This window comes from Manis pentadactyla, chromosome 4 (genome assembly GCF_030020395.1).
Source record: "Manis pentadactyla isolate mManPen7 chromosome 4, mManPen7.hap1, whole genome shotgun sequence".
NCBI lineage: Eukaryota > Metazoa > Chordata > Mammalia > Pholidota > Manidae > Manis > Manis pentadactyla.
In genome coordinates this window covers 57,839,461-57,863,404 of record NC_080022.1, presented here as the reverse complement: position 1 = coordinate 57,863,404, position 23,944 = coordinate 57,839,461, and the positions used below count along the sequence as shown (strand labels likewise).

Sequence of the window (23,944 nt, the reverse complement as noted above, 5' to 3'; positions counted from 1 at the left end):
AAAGAAGATGAAGAGCTAATACAGTTGCAACCCTATCCATACTCAGAAAACAATTCAAGGGGCTTTGCTCAACTCTGAATTTCTTGAGAAAGTAAATAATGCCTATATTTTCTTTTAATTTCCCCAGTTGGGGCTAAAATATTTTGCTGTTAAAGTAGGAAGTGAGAAATTATAAAACAATTATACTTTGGCACAGTACTTCTTGAGTATAAAACAGTGATTTTCAAACTCAGCAGTCTTGTTTTTGTTTTGTGCACTGGAGTTTTTTGCACAATTTTACTTAATTAAAAGTGGTCCACAATTACAAAAAGGTTTAGAAACCACTCATCTATAGTGATTGTGTTACTACGCAAACTAAGGGTCCAAGTGGTTTCAGAAGAACATTGAAGGAGGGTAAACATGAATGATCTAATTCATTTACTTTTAAAGAATTTAATTAGAAATATTTCCAGTTGTAATGATTCCATCTGTTAACAAAACAAAAAGTAAATTTTTTTGTGAAAATATGGTTTATGAACTAAATAATAGTTATAATCCAAAGTTCAGGATAAAGCAGATATGAAAAAAAATAAAATATGTAAGGTTTTAAATATTAAAGGGAATTTCAGATTTTAGCTTTATCAACTGAGTTATCCTGAAAATTCCAAAGTACATCCATTCTTTAAACTTAAATCACTACACAATCCTCCAGTTTTTCATTAAAAAATTTGATTTCATAACTAAGCATCAGTGTTTGAAAATATAAGAAATTCTATGTTGTACACCTGAAACTAATATATAATGTCAATTATACTTTAGCAAAATATATTTAAAAAAGGAATTCTGTTTCCCTGGCTGAAACTGAATTATTGTTAATCTAAATTTCAAGATGAATTTAATTTTTTCAAGTGCCCCATGCTAGGGAAGCAGCAGGGCAAAAAAAAAATAATTTATTTGAAAAATTTGCAAAATATGTTGCAACTCCATGAAAGAAGAAAAAAATAAGAATATATTCACAAGTTCTGTATCAAACAGCTCTGTATTCTGGCCAGGATTTTAAGAACAGAAAAGGGAGACCTAGAGAAGTCACAGTTGATGTCCACTGTTGCTATTATCTTTGGTGCCATTCGGCTTGAAGGCAGTTATGTTAAGGCAGGAAAACTCTTCCAGAGTATAAATGCTAATGACACTATCCAAGAGGCAGACAATGATTTGGAAAGAGTCTGAGTTCCTAATGGCACCAACGATACCAGCGAGGATGTCTGCCCATTCATTCTCTTGCGGGGCTACCCTTGGTTGTGTGACTTGGTTTGGCCAATGGAATGTGAATGGCCATAAAATATGCTGTGTGTAAGCAGAAGCTTCCATTGAACTTGAGGGGGGCAATTTGGCCTCTTGCTCCTGCCATCTGTTAGGAGAACAGCACATTCAGTAAAGGCTACTCTTTTAGCCTGAATACTGGAGAAGACTGGGTGAGCAGAACACAGCAGAATGGCTACTGCGTCACACCTTTGTAAGTCTGTGGTTGTCAGCCACTGAGTTGTTTTGGGTTGTTAGCTACCACTGCAAACGCTAACTTGAAGGGATAAGAACTACCATACTCAGGTAAGCCACGAATTGCAACTGAACACGTTCCTAAATAAGGTGTCCATAATATGTATATGAATAAAGGATTATCACCTTACTTATGTATACACTCTCTGGGCAACAATTTACAGTGTGTCTTAACTGACAGAATTTAGAACTAGGAAATTACAAAGATGAAGGCTTGAACAAGGGGACTGCATGAGATAACTTGCAAAAGTGTGTGGCCCTGCCCAGAGAAGTCCACAGGGTGGACACCTGAGTAGCTACAAGACTACATGAGGCTGCAGAGTACTTGAGATAGGTTGTCTGAAACAAACTATTCCAATGGTTAGCACCCTTGTTCTCATTTCAGGGAACCAAATATAAAAGGACCAGAAGCAAATTGTTCTTTCCAACTTTAAAACATAATGAAAAGAGATGAAAGAAATTAATATTCAGAAGGAATGGATAGGCATTAATATTTTCTTTTCATACCAAAAATTAATTAGAAGAAAATCAAGATGGCAATATAAAGTGAGTCACACTTGTGCATACCCAATCATCATTTATTTGAAAACTTTTTTTCTTAAAAAGAAGTTTGAACTATTTTCCTCATAAAAGTATCTACTACATGTCCAATAATTTTATATAGGGGTATTTAGTTTTATAAATTGATGCATGCTCTGATTCATACTTCTTCAACATATCAGCCAGTTATTCAGTTTCCTTCATCTCAGTGTCAGTGTTATAGTTGCACTTGAATACCTCTCTCTTCAGGATTCTCCAGAAAATAATGTACCTCCATGTATTCAATTGTTCCTGCCAGAAATCTTGGAATAATCCTTGATACCTCACTTTTTCTCACTACCTCTTTCCTACTATCATTCAGCAATGAAACCCATAGGTTCTACAAAGCATATATCAGTTCTGTCTACCTCTTTCCATTTCCACTACCAAAATCCTAACCCAATACACCTTAATCTTTTGCCCAACCTACTGTAAACATCACCTAATGTATAAATCCCCACTTGTACTCTGGCCTTCCTCTAATGCATTATAAACACAGTAGCTCAAGTGATCATTAAAAAAGTATCAATCAGTTCACACTATCCTTCTGTTTAAAAATGTTTAATGATTTCACATAGGGTGCAGAATAAAAATCTCAAATTCTTAACCTCATTACTAAGTCCTGAGATGATCTAGCTCATGCCTGGCTCATATTAGATCATTCTCCCTCTCTTCCCTACTACCCAGCCAGACTGGCCTCTCAAATTACACTGTACTTTTTCCAATCACACCTCCCTCCAATACACCATCTTCTCCTGACTCAGAGTCTACATGCCATTTTCATGGCCTGATATTCTCCTGCTACCTCTGTCTGTCATCCTTGAGGTCTTATTTAAATATCATTTCACCAGAGATGCTACTTTTTCTGCTCAGACCCTTGTTATATTCACTCTTTTTTTCTGTCCTTTTTATCTCTTATTACAACTTGAAATTATATATGTGTAGAGTGACTTGTTTGTCTGCCTATCCCATTAACCTGTAAGTACCATGAAAACAAAGGTCACCTTTGTAATCAGGCCTTACCTGCACCTAGCCTGGCACAGAGTAGTAGCACAGTAAATATTCAGAATGAATGAATAAATTCATTAATTTGAGTAAAATTTGTTAAACTGAGAAAATGTTGCAGATCCCAATGGATATGGTAAATTTTTTATTACAAATATTGTCCCAACAAACTACTGAATGAGAAAATACATATCACCCTGCTTCTGTGATTCATGCATTACTGTGTCATGCAAGAACAGCAGCAGAGTTCTCAGACTTCTAGTATTTCAAATATTCATGTACACAAAATTACAAGTTGAGAAAGTCAAAGTGCTTGAAAGCTATAAACTTCCTCTGATCTGTGTATTTTTTTAAATACAGTTCTGTTAATTGTTATAATTTTAATGAGTCATAAAATATGAAAAATGTTTATATTAAAACCTAAATTAAAGAAAGGCATGTTCATATAACACCCCTGTAATTGTGACACCATACGTTGACATCAGGATTCCACTTTCAGTAGATTTCACTCAATGAATTTGAGAGGTTAAAAAGGCTAGGTTATCTTCAGTAACAAACAATCTCCCCAAATCTTAACACAACACTTTGTTTCTTGCTCGTGCTCTATGCTGAGTGCACGTGTGCAGGGACTTTATATAGTGTAGTTGTTCAGGAACAGGCTGATGGAGACTCCAGTGTGACAAATGCTTGTGTAATTGTGTATTCCATTGGGGGAAGAGAAAATAGCACACTAGGTCACAAATTGTTCTACTCTTGAAAGAGACTTCTCACTTTTGGTCTTTTTGCACTGGTCAAAATAAGCCATATGCCATGCATGCCTAATTTCTAAGAGGGCCTGGGAAGTACAGTCCTGCCACAGTCTCAGAAAGGAAAGTGAAGCTGAAGGGAGCCATGCTAATGGCTACAAGAGTGACTTAGAGGCATTCAAAAGCATCAATGAAACCACTTATTTTTTTCTTCATTATGCTGTGAGCTAGTTTGCTAGGGATTAAAAGAAAAATCAAGTGAGTCATTATATATGTACTAGTTTTGGAGACAGGCATTTAAACAAGCAATTACTTGATGCTAGGAATGAAGCATATTCTCACATTGAACTATCCTGAAAAAAATGACTTAAAGTGCTCTCTGGGTGATCACACAAATTACACAATTTTAAAGATTTGAACGTTTAAAAAAAGGGGATTGTTTATAAAAAAGAGGGATTAAGGAACTCTAAAGTTTCATTAAACTATATTCATATTCCATATATTATTTCATTCAACTAAGCACTCTAAAATTAATTTAGCAACTTAACATTGATCTTTACTCAGCTTAAGGGTAAATTCCTCCCTTGCTTCAGACCTGAAAGGGAGTGCAAAGCCTTCAAGGAGCACCTTAGAGTTTTCATTGCCTTCCTTTTCAGTCTAAATACTAGAAGCTATTATATTACTATTTATCATATGAGCCCATCAGACTATAATTCTTGACTTTCCAATAAAATGTCCTAAATTCTATACCAAAAACAATATTCCACTGCCAAACAATATTCAAAACACTAAATGACATTTAAAACAAGAAAATATTCATCCCTATTCCCAGACTCCAAATTCAACTTTCTTTTTTCTGCATTCCTATTTTTCACACATGATCCTATAAAGAAACTCAAAGGAAAAAGGGGGAAAAGATTTAAGAACATATTCCTTTCTGAAAATTATCAATAACTTTACACATGAAAAAAAGACATGCATCCTTAAGGTTTGGGGCTGTCCTGGTCACCCGCAGGGCCAAAAGGAGTGACAAGTACATCTCCCAGATTGACAGCAAAGAGAGGGACATGTTATTCCCATAGCAGTCACCATATCCCACCTATCAGGGCAGGATTTATGCTAACTCAGAAGTATCAGAAAAGGTATACACCTTGCTAACTGCTACAGAACACAATTATCCCTGGCCTGGCTCAGAGAGTGTATTTAGGGCGGGATACATAATAAGAGTGTAAGTGGGCTGAGAACTTGACATACATACAATTATATATTGGAAAACCAGATGTGAAATGCTGCTTATACAAACCTTGTTCTAACCTTTATATTCACCACTACATGTTAGACTTTAAGATAAACCACATTCTCAATTACCTATTGTGGTCCTAGTTTTTCCTATATATTTTCATAAATGGGCATGGACCCCAGCTCAATAAAGACAGTGATCCTGTTAATCCAGGTATTTATTAACTATTAATAAAGCTTATTTTCTTTATGATTCTTCTATAGAAAATAAATACACAATGCAGTTGTAGTAGTTTCTTCCTGTGCCAAAGTACAAAAATACATCACCTTTGTACCTTTCCTCCCTTGTTCATGTCTCACTTTGGTGTCTACTGGGCTTGCATTTCAGCAGGTTGCTTTTTGTCTGCAGGAAGCAAACCTTACATGTATCAGGTAGAAAAAGCAAACAAGCCAACAAGGAAGCAAGCACAAAATACCCTTTCTCCTTCTATTACACGTCTCAACAACAGGTCTTTAAATAAAATGAGATAAGTTGAAAGATAACATCAGTATTATTATAGAAGTAATTTAAACCATGGACTGTTGAAGGTTGACATCTTGTCTTATCTTTAACACCAAGTTTTAGGACATTCGGATTTTGTCATGTAAAATGGTGTGTGGGATTACATCCACAGATACAGAAATATGTTCCGTTCTATCACACCCACGAGTCCTAGAACAGTACCCTGAAAGCTGGCATGAATAAGAATCATTCTGCAAATGAAAAGCATAGCTAATGTGCTGATCTGTAGTGCACTGAGTTAGTCATTACGGGTTTTCTTCACTTTTAAACATTGTTGTTGTACCAAGAAGTCTTAATTTACCTTTTAAAGAGCGTTACTAGATATGACTATGTAAGTATGTCTGTTACATCAACACTTCTGTTTTAGATATTTCTATATGTCACTGCTTATAAACGAGATACATATTTTAAGACATGTACATCATAATATCAAAAATGCTTTATATTTGTTGCTAATATGTTTTGGCAATAAGTTAAAATCATTTTGCCCTAAGCTTCATAGTAACAGAAGCTTCTAGATAAAATCGATTTAGGATTTTCGGATTAGAAAAAAACATTAAATGAGAAGCATTTATTTCAAATTTGTCTAATGAAAGAAGAGAGAAGTTTAACAAATATATATAAACAGATATTCAGCAGTAAGAGGGAACTTATTATTTCAAAGAATCCTTCAACATCTAACTTTTTAAAGTAAAAAAAAATCGCATAGAAATGAGTATGTTTCACAAATTCCAGCTGTGTCATATTCATTTTCTTGATTACAATGTTTTCCTAACTCATATTTAAGGAAACATTTTATAGAAAAGCCCAAACTTATTTTAAACCATTCGTGTTTTCTGGTAAGAAAACTCATTTACTGATCCTTAATGAACTTAACAAACTTAGAAGAGAATTCATTTATTTGAAATGAATTGAACATTGCTCCATCATCTAATATATACTTAGTTGGCACTATATTAAGAAGACCAATAATTTAAAAGAACATTTTAATTTTCATTAGAAAGGACAGAGTATCCACATTTAGAATGCTTTAATATTAGTGAAATTAATTCCATATTTCTTACATAAAGGTATCTTTTTAAAAATAGATCCTTAATAGATGTTACAGCATTAGACTGCCTAGACAGTCAAATCAAAGTGGAAAGGTAAGGCAATTGTCCAAAAACTTAGGCCAAATAAAAACTCAGGCCAAAATCCAGGCCCAAAGTGAAATGAGAAAGACATGTGTTTTGGGTAGGGTCATACTGGCTGGCTTCATTAACTGGATTTATTGGTTTATAGGTTCTTTTCCCTACTTCTCTTTGCTCTGGTATAAGGGACTCCATTAATTTCAAGGGTGTGATTTTACTGGCAGAGTCTGGGACCCAAGAGATCTAGCCCTTTTTCTGTTTTTCTCACTAATAGTCATGTGACCTTGACATTTAAAACCTTGAGCAAGAAAGAAAACTTAGCTGGTCTCAGTTTCCCCTTTTGTAAAATAAGACCCTATGAAGTCCTTTCCATCTCTGAACTTCTGGAATAGTAAGATCACACCTATGTGTGTGGTGTGTGTGTGTGTACTATAAAATAGAGCAATTACAGCTGTATGGTTATGTGTGTGGTATGGCCAGTGTTCAACAATATGGTATTACCCTAAGGACATCACTAATATTTAACGATCACTTGAAGTTTAAATAGGTATTTGATTTAATTACAATAGCTTTTATAATTGTCTTAAGAAATTAATCACACTTGATGTATGGAAGAAAATTTTTTTCACGTCTTAAATTACACTGACTCAGAATAACACTGGAGTAAACATTCAAGGTAATACCAGTGCTCAAAATATGTGGTCTGAGGTACCTTGCCATTACTATACATGGCTCTGCAAGATGCCTACTCATAGTAAGAACTGCAGTGGTGAATGCATTAGTGGCAGAACACTTAAGCAGTTACTGCTCAAGAAGTCTAATTATTTGCACTTTTACATTATTTTAGTTAAACCACTTGTGTCACATTAAATTCTTTAAATTCAGCTGACACATTTTAGCTGTATGTCCATTACTCTTTTAGTGCAACAAATGCCTTCATAACACTTAGGCCCTATCTCAGTAAGGTACACTTCTTGCTTTACCTTCCATTACCAAATAATTTGATAATGCAAGCCAGCCATCTATAGAATATATTTCCACTTACGTAACAATATCCTTATCTCTTTCAATATAATAGCATAAAAATCAACAATTCTTTTCTTGGTGAATTAAGTCAAACAGCTTTTTTCCAACTGTTTTCCCCATCTTTAACTCCACTAGCTGCTCAGTATTTCACAGCACCACCTTCTTTTTCTACCTATGATAATCTAGTAACAATATTGATAATAATTACACTAACAGTATTTTTCTTTCTTATGATGAAAATTACAGTACTCACTCATTCTCAAACTACTTTATATCTTGAAAAGCACAAAATTTAATTCTCTCCATCTGAACAGACACAAACATCTACACATGTATTCTACAAGTCCCTTGTTCTTAACAGTTTTGTTATGTTACTACCTTGGGTATGGTATCACTATTTCCTGACGTTAAATATGCTCGAAACCTTACTGAATTTCATGTACAGCAAAAATACCTTGGTAGAACTGAAGAGACTGCATCTTTAAGAAACCAGTAAATGAATTCTCCATTGTTAAAATATTTAAACAGTTCATGTCAAAGCTAATATAAATTTCAATACTTCATCTCTGGTAACTACTATTGCTTTCATGTGTATTCAAGCAAAATAACATTTTGTATAGGGATTTTAGGTAATTTATCAAGCAGTGAGCAATGTAGTAAAAATGAGTGTATACAGGAATTCCTTTGGGTTATTAAGTTTATTAAGTAATTTTTCCATGTGTCATTGAATGACCAATGATGATTTTTCTATTATGATTAGTAACCTACATAGCATGTATGATACCTCTTTAGAGGCTTATATATCAAATATATCATCATAGTTTCAAAATAGACATGATAGCTATTGACTCAAAACTTGCTTTATTGAAAACTCCCTTAATGTACTTTTATGTGACAGATTATAATATATTAAACTCACTTAATTTATTAAATTTATAATTTATTAAATGTTCCCAACATGAATTAATTATGCTAGGGAGATAAGCAGCAGTGTCTTCTGTACTTATGTTAAACAATGGTCACAAAAGTGATGTGGTACATTATTGTCAACTATATATGTAGATGACTTTGAAAACCTGGTTCAAAACATTAAATTTTCATTATTAATTAGGAAATAATTCTATGTGCTACAGACTTCAGTCACTTAATAAGCATCAACTTATGCCTATGAAAGAGAGGGCATGGTATAACCAAACCTGGGCTTAAACCTTTATCTCTTTCATAGTTGTCACATGGATATGTCACTTTTGTCTTTGAACCTCAATTTTCTAATTTTTCAAATGGTGAGAATAATGCTTTTTACAGCGCTATTTTTAAGTAAGGCTCCTGACTCATGGTAGGTGTTTAGTAACTGGTAGTTACTGTTAAAATTATGATTACAGTTCATGCACTATGGTAAGGGAAGCAAGATGACAAGAGATGGTTCCTGATCACAAAAGGTCATGGATTTATGAACATAATCACTTAATTCCAAGGTAAGACATGATATATTTAATTATTTAAATAGCATACCTTAAAAATATACTATGCCATCACTATACACAACCATACATATTAGTATAGAAAAACTGATATGTACCAAGAAGTTTATGTGGCACTCTTCTAAAACGTCCAAATCACTTTTCATTTACCACTTTGTCTTATCATTTGCTATGTGCTAATGTTACAAATTAGCAACTTTTACAATATCATGAAAAGAGACTGATTTGGATTATTACCAAAGATCACATGCTAATTCCAGAAGTACCCAGGCTTTTCTTACTCCTTTTTCACTGCCTCAGGATAACTCAGTAGAGTATTTCCTTAAAAACATGAATGTTTGTAATAATCCAAACCTGATTTACAAAACATGGCAAAAGCTTCATAAAGGTAGTATTGTAATTGATTTGGGGCCACCATCTTTCAATCACTTTTGATTTATAGTGCCACTTTTCATTCTGAGTTTTCTTGACAATTCAGGATTTAGTATTTTAACACATTTACAAAACCTCCCATCTATGCACCTCCTTTTTGCTTTTATATTTTCCCAAAATAGAATGTAACTGCTACACTATAGGGTCCAGCTGCTATTCAAATACTAAAATTCCATTTTTTAAAATCCTGAGGCATTAAAAACCTTCCATTGAATATGGATGTAGCCCCTAGATTAAAGACTTGTAAAGTGAAACTTCAGGGTTCTCAAAAGATACTAGAATCATCTCCAATATATCTTTACTTGGAGACATGAATTATTTGATGGTCAAGTGGCTTGGCAAAAACTAAAGGTCTGTTCTATGTCACAGATTTGAATGAATGGTTCCCCTGAAATCATATTGCAAATTTACATGAATAACTAGACTCTGCCACAAAAGAACGTGGATGATACCCTACAAAGCAGTCATTGTTACCAGAAAGAACAAAATACTCCAAATAGTGTCTTGTATTGATAGTGTGGTTGTTATAATTGTTATACTCAATGAATAGTATATAGTCTCTAAATGAAGACATGTACAAAAGTTATGAAATAATTTCTGTGAAGAAAGAAAATGTACTAAGAATCCAGAGATAACTCAGATGGCAATTTATGAATAGTTGGTAATTTTTTTGTGTACTCTGCTAATTTGGGTATGGAATGAAGTTATAATATCATGGAATATATGATCTGTCTTTATGTGGAGGCTACACTCACAAGGAGATAAAATTATAAATAAGTCTATTTTGTTATGACAATTAAAACATAATATCTTCACATTTTCAACATTTTTAAAAGTGGGCATTTTAAGTCATGATTAAAAACACCAGGTTTTTATATCAAGAATTATCATATACTATGAACTGCAAATAATAGAGATCTAAGAAATATCCCTGGTAATTGACAGCATGTGGATAATGTAGTTATTTAATGACTTTCATAAGTAACAAAAATTTATAGTGATATCAACTTAATCTTCACAATTAAAAAATCCAAAGTGAATAAAATTAGACATACAAAAACTGTATATTTTGTTCTGTATTTCATAGAGGAAGCAGAAAAAAAATAAAGCTTACAAAAAAAAGTGGAATGAGATTTTAATTAAGAAAATTTTAATGCCTGCCTGAAGCAATGCTAAAATTCTTAATAAAACATGGTACTGTAACTGAACCAGGTTTATTTCTTTAAGAACTTGTTTCTAATTCTGAAGCTGCATGTGTGCAGGCACACACGTTGGAGAATGTAGGGCTGCCATGGTAAGTACACATCTTTTCTTGGACATTTGAATTATTTTTTAAAATGTATAAAGAACTTTCACTTCAAAATATGTCATAGAAACTGACTCTGCTTTCCCTACCATAACATATTAGTATGATGCAATGCAGCATACGACAGAAATAGCCCACATTTAAAAAACTTCAGTCCAGTAAGATGGCTTATAAAACATGGAGTGAAAAATGAAATTAGAAATCTCCAGTCAGGTAACTAATTGAATAGTGGGCCTAGAACAACTTCTACTGCCAATAAACTAATAAATAATCACACCTCAGGACAGACCTGGGACACCTCTAGGAGTCCAAACGCAAGCATCGCTAAACACCATCCTCAATATACTTTAGTCGAATGACTCTAATTTTTAAGGAAAGAAAAACCAGCTACATCCCTACTTTGACATTCTTTTCGCGGTGTGATCAGTGTTTCCAAGAAGCAGGGATTTGCCTCTGCTCTGCTGTCTCTTGGAAAAAGAACTCGTGGTGGTTTTCTTAGAGTCAGCTCAACGACGCCTGGATGGAGGCGTGACACTTGGACTGGGGAGGTGGCGGAAATCTGTTGCGAATAGCAGCAGGGTCTGAAGCGCTGGAAAACCCACGTGTGCAGGGGTTGGAGAACTTTTCCACCACGTCTCCCAGAAGGAATGCCGCACTTTTAAATAGGGGGCTAGCTAGAGCAGGGCACATAGGGTGGGAGGTGGGCGGTAAGAGAGACGTGCTGGGCAGAGGAGGTCAATCCCTTTACAGGTAACCACCTGTGCTTCTCTGCCGCATCTGCCCGCCTCCGGTCAACTTCATTATTTTCCCCTCTTGTCGGAGGACTTTAAGCAACCAGGATGCTGAGCATCTCATAGGCTAAGCCTGGAACAAAGAAAATCGAGTTCCTAATACTGTATCTCTCGCGTTGGAGAGATCACGTGTTCTGCTTTCGCTAGAATGCACTCTTCTCGCCTACGCTATAAAACCTCTATTGTGCTTAGAAATTTTGCCCAGCTTAAAATACTCTCGCATACAAATTGCTTTTCATCTGTCAAGAGAGCCACATTTCAACGTATACAGGTACACATATTTACGTGCTGACCCAGTTACCACTGCAGGTAAATCCTATGTGTTGAAAGTGTACTGGGAAAGTAATAGAAAAAAGCAGGTGGAGGACCTTTATGATTCACTAACCTCTCCCTCCCGCCCCACCCCCCCGCCATTTCCCTTTGAAGGAGAACTTCGACAGGAAGGTGGGAGTCGCATAAGGGTTCCTTTCTGAAGCCGATTCCCAGGAGTTGTCAAAGTGACCCCTTCCCTTCTCCTCCTGACGCTGTGCCGCTCGCTTGCTTTGTGACTTGGTGGGGAGGAGACGTGAGGGAGAGGGCGGAGGCAGGTCTTTTATTCAGCTCTGATGGCCAGGAAGTACTATAATGAAGCAATTTTTGCAGCCATCTCTGAATGGTGTGAATATGAAGTCACACAATTTTTAAAAGCATTCCGTACAGTCTCCCTCCCCTTGTTCTTGACTCTGCAAACAGTAAGACTAGAGACCTTCGGGAGCTAATCTAATTGTCTGTGAGCTAGGGTGTCATGATTATCCTAATGTTAATATCCTTCCTTCCAGGTAGGATCCGAAACTAGTCCCGCAGCCTTAATGACTCTAAGACGAGACCGCAAAATGCTTAAGGGGTCCAGTATTGGTCCTGGGAAGAGTGTAGGTTCACCAGCTGTCTTGCAACACAAAGGAGATGTGTGGGCAGGAGTTGTCTGGCATAGGGAAGGGAGGTATCGTTCTCCCTGACTCCCAGGGAAAGCCTCCACTCCATCGCTCCCCCACTTCTTTCTGTCCTCCAATCTGTCATACTCTTTCTTCCTCTCCATCCCCCTAAACCCCACCCTTTCCCTTCAACCCCCATTGGCATAAAGATATCCTAATTGTATTTTCAAGCAATTAGACATCAAATAGTATTGGTACACCTTCCAAGAAAAAGGGACAAATGAGACCTGCCACAAGTGTGTGTGTGTGTGTGTGTGTGTGTGTGTGTGTGTGTGTGTGTGTGTGTGTGTGTAAGAGAGAGAATCAAACCAGCGCTTCATCCTTCAGACACCTCCGGGAAAAAGCTGACTGGAGATAAACCCAAGATAATAAAGAGAAGCTAAGACTAACCTCAGCAGCACCAGTGGTCCCAGCACCAGCGCCCAGCACTCGTTCTTTACCTTTCCTTTTCGCATGCAGTATGTAACCCTTTAGGGTCTCCAGCCAACCCAGGCCCCGCGGTGCTCCCACGCACCCACACTGCTAGTACCCCATTTCCAAAAGCCCGGCAACCTACCACTTCCCCGCCGCCTCGTCGGGCCACGGCGAGAGCAGCTCCCAGCGAGCGCTGAAGGCTCCAGTCCTCCCGCCCCCGCCCCCGCCCCCCACTTCGCCCCCGGCCGCTTGGGTCCCACACCTCGGGCGCTCACGAACGGCGAGGCCCCCGCAGCCCCCTTGGCCACAGAGCAAGAGTGTCCTACTCACATCGCCGGCGGAAGAAACTGCCCATGAGGTTCCAGAGAGAGTAGATCGTGCTGCTGCCGAGGATTATTCCTTAAAGTGTTCGGGGGTCCGCAGTGGAGTGGGCAAGAGGGTCCTCGGAGGAGGAAGAGAGGAGGGGTGGAGGAAGAGGAGGAAAAAGAGGGGACTCCAGGCAGGTGTCACGTTAGACCATGATGCAGGTGCCCTTCAGGTGGACAGCCGGCAGGTTCCGGCGGGAAGCGGCCGAAGGGAAGCCCAAGGCGCTGGCGGGGGAGGCAGGAGCGCATCCACTCCCAGCCTCTGCCTGCCCTGCGCGCCGCGCTAGCGACCGCAGCACCAGCGGCGGCAGCGGTGGCGGAGGCGCAGCTCTCTCCCCACCCCCAGAAGGCTCTACAGACAATAAATCCCCGGCGAAGAGACGAGCAGAAGGCGAATCGTGCACCCAGCTCTGTAATACCACCTGCCCGCTGCCGCGCCTCTGCCGGGCGAGGATCCCCGGGGACCAGGGCGCAGCGGGTGGCTCGGAGGGGCCGTGCGCTCCGGAGGCTGCAGGCGACGGCGGTGGCCTGAGTGGGCGGCCGCAGGTCCCTCCGGCAGGAACCCGCTGCCCAGGGGCGGTGTGTCCGTGGATTCAAGCTCGGGGTTCGTCCGGAGTGGGGTCCTCCTCGGTGCAGTGGCTCGGCGCTCAGGTGCCAGGATTGGCAGGAGAGGAGGCACTGCTCGTGGCTCTTGGCTCTGTTTCCCCGCTTTCCCCGCCCCCTCTCTTTTTCCCCCACCCCCTTTTCCGACGACACCCGCTGCAGCTGCTTCAAAGTGTGAAAAATGTCAAGGAGATTTTCCAGCGATAGGAGGGGGTGACCCACGTTCACTGCCCTCGACCCCTTTTTGAGATCCTTGCCTGATCCTCTGACCTCTATTCGGGTTCCCCAGGTGAGAAGAAAAATCCCAGTCCCGCGGAGAATTGAAAGGCTTGCCTTCTCTCGGCTCCGTCACAGGCTGCTTTCAGAGAACGGGACAACAGGCCGAGCTCTCTGGGCTCCTTCGGTCTCCCGCGGTGGCGAGGCAGGTGCTCGAGGCACAGAACCGGGCAGCGCGCGTCTGCCGGCTGCTCCGCCCGCCCGCCCGGCCCGGGGCGCTCGAGAGGCGCGGCGTCCTGCAGCGCCGGCTACTCGGCGGCAGAAGCGGCTGCCGGCCTCTGCGCCTCCGCGAGCGCGCCTGCACCCGCACCAGCTCAGTGACGCTGCGCTCGTGGCTCCGCAGGCTCCTGCTATCTCAGCAAAGAGGCGGCCAGGAGCGCCTCCTCGGGGTTTCCTCCCCCGCCCGCCTTTCTGCTGCAGGTTGTTGGCGGCCAAGGAGAGAAGTCTCTGCTTGCGGTTCGGGCGCTTCACATCGGTCAAGGCAGCGACCTTTGTGCCTGTTCTCACATTCCCTTCTCATTCTGGGGCCGGGGTTGCTGCCCCGGGAGAGCGCAAAAGAGAAGGGGTTTCCCGACCATCCTTCATGTTTCCACCGCGGCTCCTCCTGGCACGAAGGAACACTCGCACACTCACACACACTCATATATTCCCTCACATAAAAGCACACACAAACACTTTATTCTCACACACTTCTCTTTAAACTCTCATAAGAGGCAATATGCTAAGAAATACTAATGAAGCTAGGACTATATTTAGACATCTCTTTTATTCTCTAAACCCATCTGGTGAATTCTCTCTTTGCAAATGGATTTGTCATACTGGAATCGTTCTTTTGTGGAATATCGGCTATAGGTTTTTTGTTTCCTCATTATGGGAGAGAATCTTCCTTTTAGTTCTCTACATCACTAATATAGTCAGACTGCATGGCATCCAATTGACATTCTGGGGTGTATGTAAGCTCACAGTTTCCTAAAAAGAAGATGAATTTGCTTATATTTTTAGATCTGCAGTGCTAAAATCTTCAAGGTCAAAAATCATCTTTTTCTGGCTGCGAGGGTTTGTCTAGGAAGAGATGATGGCAATTGACACCTAATCTTCAGAGTACCAAGAATGAGGATTATTCTTTACCTGGGCCGTGAAGGTGGGCTGACTTTTAAGGACAACTTCCAGTATTTCATATTATTAGCATGTAGAAGGGAAAAGGAATGAATATATTATGAAAAGCCAGATTATTTTAAAAATGCGTATAAAACACCACCAAATAAATGGCAAGGAGATGAAAAATAATTGCTAAAGAATAATTTTTTGAATTGACCTCTTTGGAGCTCCGTTTTTTTATTCACGGTTTTGTCCTTGTCTATGTTTTGTCACATCTCTGTCTCTCAGTTGGATGGAGTGCTATTAAAACCGATTGAAAATCTAAAAAACTGACCTCACACAATTATACACTTGTAGCGATCATTTATAGGCTTCCAGTTCTTTCAGATACAGTTAACACAGAACTTTCACATATATTCATTCATTTAGTCCTTTCCTAAAGCTATTCAGTGGATAATGTTATGCACATTTACAGGAAGGGCTCAAAGGCTCCTCTGAGAAAGATACCCATTTGCCCTGCACTTGAACTCAGAATTTCTTATTTCAACTACAAGATTCATTTTCTTTTACAAAAATATAAAAATTCTTCTTTTAAAATCACAGTCAATTAAGAGTAACAGCAGATTCTTGCAAACAGGCAACATACCTACCAATGAAGTTAACTTCCATTGTTAAGTGGAAATGTTTTCCTAAGTGAAAGAAAACAAGTTTATTTCTTTCTAATGAGGAGAAAGATATTTTTGGAACCCTAAATTAAAAATTGATAATTACCCTATATTATATTTCAAACCATATGTTCTCTCTTCCCCTTTCTCTATCCTAAAACTTCGATTTCAGGCCATAAAGATCCAAATGGATAAAAGATTTAAAATATGTGCAGATGTATTATAGTACCTATGGATCTTAACAAACGTGATTTTAGCATTTAAAAAAATAAGAAGGGAGAAAAGCATTCGCTGTAGAATAGACTTTGGATACAATGGCCCAATGTTTTTTCTAAGATCTATGAATCTTGAACAAAATTTGGCCACCTTCACTATTCAAACAATGAAGCACATTGGAGAGATTTCAGTGGTTTCATAGAATTATGGAACCATTGAAATGCAAATACAGATGCTGTCTCTAAACTCCAAGTTGCCCTGTCATCAACCTTCTGCAAATGCAGATGATTGTCTGAGGATTGGAGAAAAACTAATGCTGAATATCGTTAGGCTGTCATTCAGGCACAAGTCTAACACCACAAACACTAGCAACTTTAAAAATTAGATCAAGGCAGTTTTAAAGAATACTCTGTTCAGATTACATCTATGAATGGCTAGACATTAAGCCTATAAAATTTTGTAAATTGCTAATCAATTCCTTTGTCTCACACTACTAAAATTTTTGAAATGATAATCTGTTTCCAGGGTAAGTGGGACTAACCTTATTTGAAAATAAAAAACATGGTGATATTTAACTATCAGGTGCTAACTATCTGCCTAATATGTCTCTTTGGAACCCTGAAATGTCACCCTTGTCTTAAAAGATTTCCCCTCTGTCAATTCCTGGGTAAAATAAAACTACTTATAGAAAGTACACTTTTAGCTTTACCACCTGTTAATATCTTAACAAGTCTGGCTTAATTAGATATTGGACCTTGAGGAAATAGAATCATTGTTAAATTTAGACTTAAGGAGATACAGGTCTGAAGAGCTCAGAGCTAGTAGAGCCTGGCAGGACAGGGTCAGTATCGGTGCGACGCCAGAAGAGTAGGGGGTACTGCTTTGATAAGGTTAACTTTTATAAAGTAGGTGAGGAGCACTGAATAGGATGTGTGGGTTATTAAAATTATTCTTCAAATTTATTTGTTAGATGGATTTTCCTGAAGAAAAAGTCCTCTCAAATTAACAATCTGTTCCAGCTAAAGAAAATGCTGCTTTATTGTGGTCTTTAAATCATTTGGATTTTTTTTTAAACATTACATATTTAAGATATACAAAATACAATGAACAATGATGTACCTGCCCTCTATACACTATAGATGCTCCCTTCCTATATTTCTTCTCCTCTCACCCCACAGAGTTAACCACTTTCCCAAACTTTGTAATTATTTATATATTTGTACATTCATGAATTTCATGCACTTTCATGGCTTGACAGTAATTTTGTATTGCTTTGGAAATTTAACCTTTACCTAAGTGACATAATGCAGCATGTATTCTTCTGCAACTTGCTTTTGATTTTTAAAAAACCAACATTGTATGTGAGAATGATTTATCTTGGTATGTGTCATTCCACTAATGTTTTATTGCTTCATAATAGTTGATTGTATGAATCTATCATAGTCACATTCTCGTGACAATTTTTGCTTATATACATAATGCTGTTATGAATGTGTTTGTTTATATCTCTTATGTATGTGTATAAGAGTCTTTCTCATTTACCTACCAGCTAGGGGTGAATTTCCTGGACTGTCAAGTATTCAATATTAACTTGTTTTCAAACAGTTTATATACTTACTATCATTTATAAGCACTTTCCTTGATCCACCACCTGTCAGCACTTGGTATTATCAGACATTTTCCTGTTGTCCAGTCTGAGGGGTGTGAAATAGTATTTCATTATAGTTTAAATGCATATTTTCCTTGTTACTTATGAGATTGAACATCTTTTCATAGGTTTATTAAAAATCTACATTTCCAATATGAATTGCTTGGTTTATAAATTCTGCTCATTTTTCAATTGGGTTTTCTTGATGAGTGTATGTTGTGTGTGTGTGTGTGTGTGTGTGTGTGTGTGTGTGTGTGTGTGTGTAATCCTTAGTTATATCTCATCTTCAGTTTTCACTCATAATATGGTGTTTTATGAAAAGAAGTTTTAATTTAATCTTGTCAATTGTATCAGTACTTTCTTTTATGATATGTGCTTTGTATTTAATTCAAAAAGACATTACTATCCCAACATTATAAATATATGTTCTCATTTTTATATTCTAAAAGATTTATAATTTTAATTATTTTTACCTTTCAGATTTTAAATAATCTGAAACTGATTCTGTATATGGTGTGAGGTATGAGGTAGGGGATTGATTTTTATGTTTCCATTTTTTGCTTCCATGAGAAACTGATTGTATTATTGCCTCCTTTATCATATACAAACTTGGTCAATTTTTGGCCTGTATAATTAGTTCCATCCATCTCATTATACTGTATCAATTGAAAAACATTCCAAAATATTATAGTTTCATAATAAGCACTGATATATAGGGAAGCAAGTCACCTCATCTTGTTCTTCAAAATGTCACTGACTTTTCTTCCTTTCTTTTTGAACTATTAATTCTTAAACATGTTGTAGATCCATGATAGCTTCTTTAATTTTTCTCACACCACTGATCTCTTGAAAACAGATTGTGAAATCACAAGACTTTGTTCTGTCTAGTGCTAAATCAAACTGGCAATTCTCTTTCACAAGCAGTTCAGACTAAATTTATCATCTGAGTACTCCCAAGGAAGTTTATTGAAAATAAAATATGAGAAAAAAGACCAGCTAAGAAGAATGAAATAACTTTCAAAGAAAATGTAGATGAGTTCACCAATACATTATAGTGTAAAAATTTCCTGAGAATGTCTTCTCTATCTCTAGGCAGTTTCTTATCTATATAAAAATTAGAATACATTTCTTCATTCTATAATTAATATGTGTAGTTAAACCAACCTGAAGTTCTTTCTAATTCTAAAGTTGTATTATACCATGTTCTTGAAATTTAACATAGTACAGTATTATTAATTTGAAGTGTTACAAATTTTAACAATAGGTGGGAAATTGATGTTTTATCTAATGACAGCTGTAAACTACTGAAGAACTTCCAGTAGTCTCCATATATGATAATTTAAAACTGCATTCAAACCAGTGTATAGAAGATTTCATGTACACACAATCCAGAGCATATACCACACTCAACCTTCCCTAAGATAGTATTATCTTTTAATCGTAGAATCTGTATATTGCTGATATTGAATTGTTTCTATGCTAAATCAGTCAATGTAGAAACATCAATTATCTTTCCTTAGAAGTTAGGGCAAAAGAATATTTATTGCTTTTCTCTGCTTTTTGCTTTGTCACAGACCAGATGAATAACTGAAAACTAGCTACAATTAAAATCCTCTAATGGTTCTTTTTCAAGTAACTGCTAGAGTAGTGCCTTATTATGGTTAATATTATGAAGTTACATTGGCCCATCTATAATTGTTTTATTACATAGCACAATCTTGGAACCTCAATTTATAGTGCCAGGAATTTGCATGGTCCAGAAAGAGAATTCCTAAGAAAGAATATCTTTCCATTTAATGATGGTAGAATAGACATGCTAGAAAAATATGAGTATGCTTTTATTTGCTATGTAAGATCACATTTAAATACAAATGGAAATGGAGGTAACTATAAGTAGAATCAATTCTTAATTTTATTATGGCAAAATATACTAAGCTATGATAACTTTGGTAATTTTGTTTTATGTGTTTCTATGTTTTAGAGTCTGCATGATCTTGAGAGCCGATTTGCCTGACAGAAAATAGTCAAATAGTGGTGCAAAACACAGTAAGTTTATTTATTTACAGTAAGTAAATTTGATGAGTTTATCAAATTACTTATTTTTAGTAAAGGAAGGCTAGAGGATCTTAGACATCATATGTAGCCAGGAGCCCAGCACTCTTTGGTTAGGTCTCATTGTTTTGTTTTCTTCAAGACCAAAGAAATGCCTTTCAGTACACAAACCTTACTGGAACATTGCAGTATTTTTAGAATGGTGATAGTTACCATAGAATCTAATCAAAGTTCTACAGTGTAAACTTGATACTATTGGTTAATAAGAATACCTTGTTATTATTCAACTTTATTTCTTTAAAACATCTCAACTTTATCATCAGAAAAAAAGTGTTTTCTTAATATGAAACAAGTAGAAATTCATTTAGATTCAATTTATTGTATTTCAGTGAATTTCTACCCCCTCCACAGTTTTCACCTGATATTCTATAATCTATAACTATGAAAAGCCCAAATCCAAAACGATATGTTAGATGAAAATATCCTTTTTTACATCTTACTCTTGAATAGTAATTTAGGTGGCATATGATTCAAAGCCGGTGGTTATTAAAACAAAAACTCATAAACAAACTGAAAAATACAGAGAACAAACTGATGGTTGTCAGAAGGGAGGGGTTAATGGGTCAAATAGGGGAAGGGGACCAAGAAGCACAAACTTCCTATTATAAAATAAGTAAGTTACCAGGATTAAAATTACAGCATGGGGAATATAGTCAGTAGTATTGTAATAACTTTGTATGGTGAAAGATGATAACTACACTTACTGTGGTGAGCATTTTGTAATATATATAAATGTCAAATCACTATGCTGTACACTTGACACTAATATAATAGTATGTCAATTATACTCCAGTTAATAAAGTTTAGTTATTATTCCTCAGTACTTTGAAGATATTCCATTGGTTTTGTTCTTCATTGCGGCTTTCTAATTTCTTTGTAGCCAGTCTTTCCTCTCATTCCTGCTGTTGTTGAGATGTTCTATTTCTGTCTTTGACTACTGATGTTTTTAGGTCTGGATCTCATCTACCAATTAAGAATTTAAATCTGAGACATAAAAGGTAGAAAACCAAGCAAATTTAGCTCCTTTTGGAATAAATGTACTCTCTGATAAAGTTACAACAGAGAATTATATAATCTAGAAAATTATGGAAGAAAAAAATAACATATTAAACATTACCTAATCCTTTCTCTGACATTTTTTATATTTTCATTTTTTCTGATTACAGAAGTAATATGTGCTTATTGTTAAAATCTCAAGCAATGCAGACATTTTGTAAAGTAAAATATGAAATTACTCTATAATTTCTTTCCTTGAAATAACCATAGTAGTTAGTATATAGTATACTCTTCTAAATTTTTCTCAGCATAAGGTAACATAGAGCTATTAATTTTATCCCTCAGAACTAGTATTCTTAGTATGCAAATTGCCTTATAACTTGCTTTTTTTCTGAAAATTTTCTGGTGAAATGTCCTTCTATTTCAGTGATATCCTAATTCTTCTTGGTGCAGAATTATAGAAGAGATCCCAAAGAATGAGATACTTTAGGGAAGAAATCGGACAGTGAGATTATAGGAGTTGAATGTCAGAATGTGACATATCCATGACTCCACCACTTCTTTACAAAGGGCCTAAACTGTGGAAATAACCACTGTGTTTAGATTTCTTACAGCAGACAATGAAGGGACCAATGACTACATCCCAGCTTCTGGAAGGGAAGACAGAATCAGCCCACGAGGATGATCAGCTTATGGGTGGGTTATATATATAAAAATGTAAATATGGGAGAATGCAATCAGTTCTGAATGATTACATCAACAAGAAGTATTTTACAAGTTCAAAGCAAGGGTGGTCAGGAAATTTTTCATAAAGGTGGGAAGATTTCAAAGTCCTTGCCAATTTATGTTGAAAATCACCCATTGTTAAATAATAACCCAACTGTAGTTTCCTATAGACCTCACAAAGCTCAGGAAACCTTAACTCTCCTAAGGAGAGTAGCACATGTACATATGTAGAGAACACATGTGTCAGAATACACATTCCAGAGAATGAGAATGTTCCTGCCCTGTTCTTAGCCTGGGATGTGGAAAATAATTATCAAAGAAATCATTATTAGCCCCTTCTTACACTGACATAAAAGCATTTTCCTTACAGTTTCTAGCAGTTCTATGTCTGTATCATGGGACAGAGGAGCAGTCTCTTTTTTCTTTCTTGTTTCCCAAAAAGTTCTCAAAAAGAGTTATCAAAAAGAGGTCATCAAACTTAGGACATAGCATCTTCAATTACATTCTTACAATTAATCCAAACAACCACAAAGTGTTTATGAAGGAATGTAGAAAGAGCTTTGAAATAACAGCTAAGGTTATTAGGCATTATCCTACTAAAGTGTTACCTAAAGTATTAGGTGTTACCCTCACTAAAACTTAGCATCATTGGTCTAACTTTGAGTAGTCTTAAGTCCTACTTATATTCTTTATTGCCCTCTTGAACTATGGTCATTCATATACTCATTTCAATATCACATCAATTAATATTTGGTAACTAGGATGTTGTAAGAACACTTAACAGTCCTAGACATTAGGGGGAAATTGAAAAATGACAAGTCCCAAAGAATCCATACTTCCCCCTCCCATACAAAATTAACTAATAAATATAAAAATCCAGATGATACACTAAACAGGTAACCAGTTGGAAGTATACTGGTTATGAGGTTAAGAACAAGGCATTGAAGTCAGGCAGATCGAGGTTTAAATCCTGGTTCTGATAAAAATTGTCCAAATTTTGGCAATATCTTTAACCTGTCAATGCCTCAGCATATTCATCTATAAAACAGAAATGATATCTGCTTATCTAGACTGCAGAGTATTAAATAAAATAATACCTAAAAAAGTGTTTAACATATGCCTGACAGGTAGGAAGGGCTCTATAAATGATAGTTATTAGTTACCATTAACCTTCATATTTAAATGTTAATTTACTTTAGTTTCATATGACAAGCATTACAACTATATATAATGACTGCCTTCCCCACAACAGTATAAACTTTATGTGGCTCGGATAATGTTTATCATATTCAGCATTGCATACCCATAAACCTTGGCACATGGATATCATTGAATTGTATTTGTTGACTTGAATGAATAGGTAGCATCTGGGGAACTTTTACAGAACATTAATGATCCCAAACTGAAATTGGAAAACTACGTATCTACACAGTCACAGATGTTTGGATGGTGACTAAATAAAAATTAGTTAAATTTCAACAAATTCTGCTTTGGCTAGTGGGAAGGTGGAGTTAAGTGGGTTCATATATTTATGATAAAAACACCAATAAAGGTCAATTCAGTGATTTGTGTTTATTCTTATACTTTTATGGGCAGGAATTTGATGTAATGTTGTAAGGTACAAAATGATGAATAAGATTTAATCTTATGATCTAATAGAGAAGAAAAGCATAGATACAGGGGAAAGAATCAGAAGAACAATTAAGAAAGCACCATTAAAGTGCACTGTGAGTGTTCAAGTGGGGAAAAATTTTATTTCTAATTATAAAAACTAATTACTAATAACTGATTTATATATTTGATAAATTCTTACATGATCTACATATCTGTTTTCACAAGATCTTTTGACTTCATTCTCTACTTACTAACCTTCTTAACAGTTCTCTGTAGTAGACAGAATTACTTTCAGCCAAAGGAATCACTGAAAACTTCTTAGAAGAGTTGGCACTTCAGTAAGATTTTGAAGCATGAGAAGGATATTCGGAGAATAATATAAACAATGCTACATTTCCAAATTAAAACTA

General features: G+C 36.7%; 1 protein-coding gene across 4 annotated transcripts in view; it reads right to left on the bottom strand.

Annotated features, from left to right (window-relative positions):
- Positions 1–14,256, bottom strand: part of LRRC7 (leucine rich repeat containing 7) — a 496,164-nt gene extending 481,908 nt beyond the window's left edge. For 2 of the 4 annotated variants that reach the window (XM_036890160.2, XM_057500317.1), the window contains exon 1: positions 13,546–14,256. In XM_036890160.2, coding sequence (XP_036746055.1) covers positions 13,546–13,547 — 2 coding nt within the window. In that variant the 5' untranslated portion in view covers positions 13,548–14,256. The remainder of the gene's footprint in view (positions 1–13,545) is intronic. The other 2 variants (XM_036890162.2, XM_036890166.1) reach the window with 2 other exon arrangements.
- Positions 14,257–23,944: the final 9,688 nt, after the last annotated feature.